General features: G+C 38.0%; 1 protein-coding gene across 1 annotated transcript; it reads left to right on the forward strand.

Annotated features, from left to right (window-relative positions):
• Positions 1 to 837: 837 nt before the first annotated feature.
• On the forward strand, positions 838 to 8,948 carry fan1 (FANCD2 and FANCI associated nuclease 1). The gene is made up of 13 exons (XM_053499789.1): positions 838 to 1,990; positions 2,153 to 2,293; positions 2,408 to 2,615; positions 3,145 to 3,378; positions 3,501 to 3,632; positions 3,726 to 3,834; positions 4,292 to 4,411; positions 4,769 to 4,933; positions 5,186 to 5,354; positions 5,455 to 5,555; positions 7,048 to 7,242; positions 8,296 to 8,424; positions 8,642 to 8,948. The coding sequence occupies exons 1-13, from the start codon at positions 880 to 882 to the stop codon at positions 8,777 to 8,779; spliced, it is 2,952 nt and encodes a 983-aa protein (XP_053355764.1). The 5' UTR covers positions 838 to 879; the 3' UTR covers positions 8,780 to 8,948.
• Positions 8,949 to 9,658: the final 710 nt, after the last annotated feature.

The following is a 9,658-nucleotide window of genomic DNA, read 5'->3' on the forward strand; positions in this document are numbered from 1 at the left end:
TTGGCTAAGCTTAAAGTAACATATAGGCTTTGTTTTATCACAATCGGCCCACGGGAAGAGAAGATCTGTTATTTTAACATTTTAATGGAAAATGCCCTTATATCATAAAAATAAAAATTGACCTTGAAAAATCATTAGTTCATCTCAAAATTCAACAGATGGTGCTGTACATTTTTTATCTTGCACTTATGAGTGTGCAATTGAAATCTACTTAATAAACACGATCTCACACCTTCATCCCACGCACTTAACGTTAACATGTAAAAAATTCAGTTCATTTCGAAATTCAACAGATGGCGTTGTACATTTATTAACATGTGCTAATCAGTGTGCTGTTAAATTCCACGAGAACGAAGGTGTGCGCACAGCTAGTCTGTAATGAATTGCAGGATTTTGAGATTAAATAATTGCACCTGTTCATATCACAATTTCGATTTTTGTGTGATTAATTGTGCAGCATTATGTAGTACAAACAGAAAACCAAACATGCCTAACCTTCTATCTGCACACACAGCAGGCATTTTTTCTCTCTCTCGCTCTTTCTCTTTCTTTCTCACTTTGCTTTTTGCTGATGCCATCACTTGAACGCATTGCATAACTTGTATGATCAATGAAAATGTTGTCTAATAGGCATTCTTGTAAGATATTTAAAATGTCAGGTTCATCAACTGCTCAGATGTGTAATGAGATAAAAATGTAAGTCGCTCTTGATAAGAGCGTCTGCTAAATGTAAGTAGTTAACAGAGTGTGTATACTTGTACCCTGAGATGGGTTGCACACCACTCTAATTATGCATTAAATTTGTATGTTTGATTTCTTAGGTTCAGAAGCGCTTTAGAGATAGGTTCTCCTTGAATTACTTCATATTACCTGAAGAGCATGGGTCCCAAACCTGGTAAAAGCAAATCCAAAGACCAAGCCAGGCATCTAAGAAGACTTTCTATAGCAAAAAAAGATGATGCAACACTGCAAAAAGGACCTTCTATTACTTCATTTTTTAAGAACACACCACCTTCAAAACTGGCATGCCCACTGTGTGGCAAATTCATACCTCGTTTCAAAATCAATGAGCACATCGACTCTCAGTGTCGAGACTATCTAGAGGAAAATGACATGCAAACAACAGCAGTCTCTGACGATGAGCAAACAAAAACATCCTGTCTCTCTTCAAAAAGTGTCCCTAACTGTCCAGATGAGGAGAAAAATGCAAGCATGCATGCAAATAATCAGGAGGCAAAAACAAGCCCATATTTTAAAAAGAGTGGCATGACAAGACAAGAATCACCTAACAACAATTCCCATGTTGGAGAGGTCAGGATAGTCAGTCTTGGGCGTTTGTCTTCAAAACTCTCCAAGAAAGCGTTGTTTCCATCAGAGGACTCCAACGGTCACAGCATCCAAGTTTCTGTCAAAGAAGATCCAGTTTTAAGTGAGCCAAGTAGTTCACAAAAAGAAAACTTTGAGAATATACATGGTAAATCTGAACATGTAGAGATGCAATCAAAATTAACTTCTCAGGTACCAACTGAAAATCTACCTCATCTTGAAAAAATTAAACAGGCCACACCAAAAAAAGAACCTCTTGGTCCTGGAGTGTCTAAATCAGCAGATACTAGTGCTTCCTTAAGATTTATGAAAAGGAAAAAAGAGGAGTCTCCTGGTGCCTGTGTAACTCCAGTCGTACAGAAGAAAACAAAGTATTCGGGAAAAAGCAGTGCCGAATCTAGCAGCACTGATCAATTACCAGAGGTTGTAGTCAGCAAATCCAAACACCAGGATGTAGAAACAAACCAGATTATGACACAGGATGGAAGTAGTGATCCTCCACACAATTCCAGTGCCTCCCCTGTGGAGGATAGTTCACCCAGGCGCCCATACTATCTTCAGAACTTCCTGAGTGTTTTAGAAACGGTGCTGGAGAATCAGGATGACCGATGTCTCTTCAGTGAAGAAGAATTCTCATCTATCCAGAGGTTCAAGCAGATGTCAGGTAGAGAATATACTTTAGAACATAATTACAAAAACAACCATATACTGTGGAAGAGTCTGAAATGTAACACAGTGCATGTCACTGCAGGTTGTTCAATGTTTTTGTACATATGGATAATGCATTGTTGGATAAAAACCAATACTCCTAACGCTTATTTCCTAGTGCCTGGGCAGATGCTGTATGTGCGTCTGTTTCAGAGGAAGTTGAAATGGCTGCAAGTGAGCAAACTGGATTATACTGAGATTAGTTCAGACCTTAATCCTGTTGTTCAAGAGCTTGTCTCCAGTGGATTTCTCCAGACAGGTTGGTGAGCAAAAGTGGGATTCTTTTTTCATATCTTAAAAAAAAAAAAAGGCTTGTGCTTTGATGTTTAGAATGCAAGGATTTTAACTCCTTCCAATATAATTTCTGCCTTAGAGTCTGAACTCACCGAGATCCAAGATGTTTTGGATATTTTACCTGCTCCAGAGCTCCGAAGTCTGGCTAAGACATTCCACCTAGGAGGTCCAGGGAACAGTAGCCAGAAACAGCAACTAGTGGAAGGGCTTCTTGTTTTGTCCAAACAGCGCTCTCTCTTTTCGCTTGCCCCTGGCCAAAGCAACACCGGTGCAGTCATTCTCAAAAGGTTTGATACTAGTAGAGAGATTCATGGCCTGTGTTAATAAATTAATAGTTTCTACCTATTTAGTGTCATACCAAAGTTCTAGTTCACTTAGACTATAGGGCCAATAAGGATGTGGACACTGATTAATAACAAACAAATGCATTTGATGCACAGTGTGTTCCAGATTTAGTCTTCCCCTTTTGTGCTATAATAACTTGCACTCTTTTAGGAAGTAGCCAGCTAGTTGTCTAGATTATTAAACGTGGTTCCAAAATCTACTGTAACCATCGGTCAAATGAGCGAAGGTGAAGTAGGGCACTGGTTTTGGGAGAGATTGAGTGTCTGTTCTTTCACATTGTACTCACTTTAAGCATAGGGACATTGTCATATGGGAACAGGTTTGGGCTATTTTTGCGCCTCATTTAAAGGCGTAAGAAACATTTCTGTGATTCTGACTTCATGGCATTAATTTTGAGTCTACATATGATAAGGGTGAGATGGTCACATTCTTTTAGCCATACTGTATATAATTTTTTGACCTCTTCTGCAGGGCAAAAAAGCTAGCAGGCTCCTGTGTTCTCCTGAGTCGGGATCCTCGCTCTATGTTCTCCCGCATCCTTTTGCTTTTCTCTCTTACTGATGGTCTGGAGGAGGAGGAAATGGCATCAGGGGGTCAAGGCCAGCTCTACACTGTTTTCCTGGTCAACTCTGGACGTCTGGCTTTCCCTACGTACACAGTTCAGCGGTCCGCCAACATTTTTAGAGACAGGGAAGACTTAATCAGGTAAGGGTTAAGGGTTTGTGCTCTAGCATTTTTATTTAAGAACTTTTAGCAGGTTGAATTTTTAGGGAAATGAGGAACCAAGTTAAAGTGGGCAGATTATTAAGTGACATTCTTCTGAACAGATATGAAACTGCCATGCGAATCTTTCAAGAGGTGATTACAGCAATGCAGACTGGCTCGTGGGAAGAAGCTCTGGTCCTCTATACTTCTGCGAAATCGAACTGGCAAAACTTAAAGCAAACTTATGACTTAAGGTTGGAGCTTCAAAATTGCTTATTGTTCTTAGCTTCTTCTTCTTCTCCTGTTTACTTAATGGCAGAGGCTTATGAGCCTGTATTTGTGTATAGTTGGCAGGAGCAGTTGCCTGTGTTCCTGAGGTGTTTCACTATAGGCTGGGCATATACTCGTATACTGTCTCGAGGAGTTGAGATACTACAGAGGCTGCGTCGTTATGAGGTGTGTGTGCGGGCGGGTGTGTGCGTATTCATAGTATTGAAAGCTATAAGAAAAGAAAACTGAGACAATTAGTGCTTCAGTTAAAAATACTCACTAGTGGCTACCAGCAATTGACACTTTGTCAATTTTTTTTTTATTTAAGTTATTGCTTCCATACATAAATAGCCAGTGCTAAAGCAAAATGAAAAATATTTTGTTGTTGAGAGTACAAATTTATTATTACTTTTATGAAATTATATGAATGTAAACCTAAAAATTTTTATTTTATTATATTTATTTTTATTATTATTCATTTCTTTTCCTGTAGCGATTCAAAACTGATCATAGAATTTTTATAATTTTACATTGAGTTTTAAATGCTAGTAACGCAGTATGACAGACATGATAGTAATAGTGTTGTTAATTATGATGTTTGCCAAATTTTCTTTACATATGTATTTCTCCTTTGTTTCTGCAGGATGCTGTGGATGAGCTGCGTTCACTTTTATCTCAGTCAGTGTTCTGTCCAGACAGTAGAGGGCGCTGGTGGGACAGACTAGCCCTCAATCTCCAACAGCACCTAAAATGCCATGAGCAGGTCATATAATCCAGACCATTTTTGTGACATCTAAGTGACCTGGTCAATTTGGTCATACTAAAACATTATTTTAAAATTATCTTTTATGATGTGGTTGTTGGCATGAATGTGATATCTCCATAATTATTAAATAGCACAATTATTTAGTTTCGCTATGTGTGTTAAATCAATTGCACGTAATTTTCATCAGGGCTAATAACTGCGTGTGTAAAACCTTACATAAATCAGGATTAATAAATGTTTAACCTTGTAATTTTAAAGCCCTGAACAATGAATTACTTTGATATTCAGTGTAGCCATTTTTGTTCTGGCACAAGTTTAATGTTCCTAACTCTCATGGTGGTTTATACATTAAAGGCTATCTACGCCATCAGGGATGGACTGAACGATCCACTGGTCCGAACAGGTCACCGTTTATCATTGCACCAAAGAGCTACCAGAATGAAGGAGTCAGCGAGTTTTAAGAAGCACCGGCTGCTCCTCCGAGATCTTCCTCCATTTCCTATCAACAGCGTTACTCAAGTACTGTATGCATACCCTTTATTTTCTAAAGAACTTTTGGGCAGTAAATAATGTGCTTAAAAAAAGTTAATTACAGCTCAATAAATAATGCATTTTATAAACCTGATAAAATTCACCAGACTTATGTTGTAATTTTGAAAACATTTTGCATCTCATCTGAAAAGCTTCTCTGGTTCTTTTTAAAGTATACATTATAACTTATCGTATTTAATTTTTTTACATACATCATATACACTGTTTTGTATTTTATAGATTACAATTCGAGGCCAGCTTTTCCCACACGAGGGTGGTACAGGCAAATCTGTGTTCCTTAGGCCCGCTGCTGGCCATGAAGGCTCTAGAGAAGGAGGTGATGGCATGGTGATGTGCTCAGTGGAGGAGCTGGCTCTGGCACACTACAGAGAGCTTGGCTTCGATCAAGGTTTTTACACATGCTTTGTCCTATGGCAGTCATTCCTGATTTGCATTATCTGTAGTTTGTTGAGTTGAATATGTAAAAATGATCAGTTAATTTGTTGCAGGCATTCATGGTGAAGGTTCTACATTCTCCACTTTATTTGGTCTTCTGATGTGGGACATTGTCTTCATGAATGTCTTTGATGTCTTTAGAACACCCTATCAGGTATTAGAAAACATCTTCATAAGAAAAACCATACCACATGTATTACAGTATATATAGTATGTTAGTGTGTATATAGGTGCATCTCAATATATTAGAATATCATTGAAAAAGTTAATTTATTTTAGTAATTCAACTCAAAAAGTGAAACTTGTATATAACATAACATATATACAATTCATTGTACACCAACTGATTTATTTTAATGTTTTATTTCTTTTAATTTTGATGATCATGGGTTACAGCTAATGAAAACCCAAAATTCAGTATCTCAATTAGAATATTGTGAAAACGTTAAATATTGGTGACTCATTGTATCACACTTTACTCAGCTAATGAACTCAAAAGAGTCTGGCAAAGGTTTCCTGAGCCTTTAAATGGTCACTTAGTCTGGCATTAGTAGGCTGGCTGCTTACTGTATGAATTTTGGGTTTTCCTTAGTTGTAAGCCAAAATGAAAATTAAAAAGAAAATGAAAAGACGTTTTTACATATATACACTCACCTAGAGGATTATTAGGAACACCTGTTCAGTTTCTCATTAATGCAATTATCTAATCAACCAATCACATGGCAGTTGCTTCAATGCATTTAGGGGTGTGGTCCTGGTCAAGACAATCTCCTGAACTCCAAACTGAATGTCAGAATGGGAAAGAAAGGTGATTTAAGCAATTTTGAGCGTGGCATGGTTGTTGGTGCCAGACAGGCCGGTCTGAGTATTTCACAATCTGCTCAGTTACTGGGATTTTCACACACAACCATTTCGAGGGTTTACAAAGAATAGTGTGAAAAGGGAAAAACATCCAGTATGCAGCAGTCCTGTGGGCGAAAATGCCTTGTTGATGCTAGAGGTCAGAGGAGAATGGGCCGACTGATTCAAGCTGATAGAAGACCAACTTTGACTGAAATAACCACTCGTTACAACCGAGGTATGCAGCAAAGCATTTGCGAAGCCACAACACGCACAACCTTGAGGCAGATGGGCTACAACAGCAGAAGACCCCACCTGGTACCACTCATCTCCAATACAAATAGGAAAAAGAGGCTACAATTTGCACAAGCTCACCAAAATTGGACAGTTGAAGACTGGAAAAATGTTGCCTGGTCTGATGAGTCTCGATTTCTCTTGAGACATTCAAATGGTAGAGTCAGAATTTGGCGTAAACAGAATGAGAACATGGATCCATCATGCCTTGTTTCTGACCATGTCCATCGCTTTATGACCACCATGTACCCATCCTCTGATGGCTACTTCCAGCAGAATAATGCACCATGTCACAAAGCTCAAATCATTTCAAATTGGTTTCTTGAACATGACAATGAGTTCACTGTACTAAAATGGCCCTGGATGTGCATCCCAGGATGTGTATCCTATCAATAATCTATATATATATATATATATATATATATATATATATATATTTTTTTTTTTTTTTTTTACACAGGTGATTATACATTATTACCAAAGTGTAAAGTAGTCATTCTTGTGATTTACAGACATGTCCTCTGGATCTATACACTGACTGTTTCTATGAAAACCGAAAGGAGGCCATAGCGGCCCGGGCTAAGCTGTTGTCTGAAGCCTCTGCAGAAACACTCCAGGAGCTGCTGGCTGAAGTGTGGAATTCACAGGAGGGAAGAGTTTGTGCGCTTGTTAACTGGGAGCGATTCTCTTGTCTTCAGCAAGCCCAGGTTACTTTTTTTGACAACCCCCAGCGTAAAACACTACATGTTCCTCTGCTTGCTTATGGTTTAAAAGAGTAAAACTGATAAAGCACCTTGCATGGGTGAAAAAACAGCTTAGCATACTGCCTGGCCAAAAAAGGTCACCATTTTAGAAGAGCCAAGAATTATTGGCCTGCATCAAGCACTGAAAGCAATTAAGGAGATTACTGGAATTGGGTTAAGAACTGTCCAACACAAAACCTGTAAGGACTGTGGTGACCTTTCACCTTTTTTGAAAGTGGTCAGAAAAAAAATATATCAATGAATGGAGATCACTTAAATGCATGGTAAAATAAACTGACCTCAGAAATCGCAGCTATGTTTAGAAGTGAAAGTAAGAGCATTTCTGCATGACTAAAATTATGAGAAACAGCTGTGTGGTCATAAGAAAAACACTTGTTAGTGTTAGAAAAAAACTTAAATTTGGTTTGAAGCAATGGAAAAAGTTTGAAGCAGAGTTTGAAGCAATGGAAAAAGGTTCAAATTGACCCTATACCAGAGCAAGGGGGCCAGAATAGAAGGGCAAGCATTGAAGCGCTGCATCCATCATGCATAGTGCCCACTGTACAAGCCTCTAGAAGCAATGTTATGGGGTTGTCTTTGTTACTCGGGTCTAGGCTCAGCAATGTTATGTGGCAGTAAAAATGTCAGCTGACTACCTAAATGTCAGTGAACTACTGAATGAGGATTAAAAAAAATTGTTGAATTCAGGATTTAAATTGTAAATTGCAGAGTAAAATAATTTATTTTCACTGCACTGTAATCACAGTTAAATGTGGTCAATGAAATCTTGGACTTGTGACTTGTTTTGATTTTCTTGTATTAGACATATGAAAAGATAGTGTCCACCCAGTTTGTAACTCTGTAGAAACTACATTCTAACTTGCTGTATAATTATTAAGAACTCCAAAAATGTGTAAGCTCTCTTCAGCTAAATGGATATTTCTAATGCTTGTTGTTATCAAGAAATGTAATCTAATGATTATAAATGTTTAGATGATTTTTCATGTGCTGTTGCAGAGCTTAGTGGCATGTCTGGGAGGACATTTTTTAAGTGAAATAGTTCTTAAAATGGCAAAGGACTACCGACACAGCAAAGGAGGACTTCCTGACCTGGTTGTGTGGAACACCTCAAAAAACAGTTATAAGGTGAGCTTTGAAAAAAATAAATTTCAGGAATATGAGTTAGGATCTTCACTGCACATATTTTTTATTTCTTCATTATATACATTGATACTGGCAGTGACCCGTAATTATTAAGTTTGGTTATACTGACAAGTATCTCTCTCTCTCTCTCTCTCTCTCTCTCTCTCTCTCCATATATATATATATATATATATATATATATATTTTTTTTTTTTTTAAGCTGGTGGAGGTGAAGGGCCCTAATGACCGTTTATCCCAGAAACAACAGATCTGGCTGGATGAGCTACAGAAGCTGGGTGCTAATGTTGAAGTGTGCCATGTCACTGCTTTTGGAGCTCGTGGAGCACGACTGGAGTAGAAACTAAAATTGCCCTCACAAATTCTGCTGCGCTAACAGACAAAACATTTCACTCATGCTGGCAAATTCTCTCTACGGGTTGTTGAGATGGTCCTTGTATGAATATATGCTAATTTAATGCAACAGTACTTCTGATTTTCTGCTAAAACTATGACACTACCACACACATCAAACATGATTGTCTGAGTTCCTGAAGCTGCTGGTTTACCTGTTATTTTATTATTTTTTTGTAATAATTATGAACAGTTTTATTTACAAGTGAATTCTGAAAAAAGGTATAAATAAAAATGCAATAAAAATGTATTTAAACTTGAGAAGTTTATCCTGATTAAATTATAGGTTAATTTTTTTGAGGACAAATGCTGCTTTAATGCAGTAATTTATGCTATAGGAGCCAGTCAAAGTATCAAGTGTAAATAATAAAAAAAAAAAAAACATTATCAAGTATATATCAGTGAACTGTTGACAGGATCAAGGGCAGTCAAGGCCCATCTACTCTAGCTGGGAACAGGCCAGCCTGCCCAGCCCAATTCCACATAAAAACCAATGCAGCACAAACTGACTAAAAATTCTATAGAAAATTATCTGAACACTCGATGCATCACAGCCTGCCATATACTGGGTACACAGTCAAAAAGCTGAAGGTTGACGTGGCCTTCAAATTGCCATTTAAATCGAGCAACCATGAAATGTGCCGGACAAACAAGTACAATCCATGGAGGGCCCAAACTGCAACCTACAGCACCCAAAGGATCTGCTGCTAACATCTCGGTGCCAGACACCACAGCACACCCCCAGAGGTCTTGTGGACTCGAGCTGCCCAAGTGTGTGTCTGTGTCCATTTTTCCTAGTATAATTTCTAAAATTTGTGAAACCTTA

The sequence above is a fragment of the Clarias gariepinus genome, chromosome 7, assembly GCF_024256425.1.
Source record: "Clarias gariepinus isolate MV-2021 ecotype Netherlands chromosome 7, CGAR_prim_01v2, whole genome shotgun sequence".
Classification (NCBI taxonomy): Eukaryota; Metazoa; Chordata; class Actinopteri; order Siluriformes; family Clariidae; genus Clarias; species Clarias gariepinus.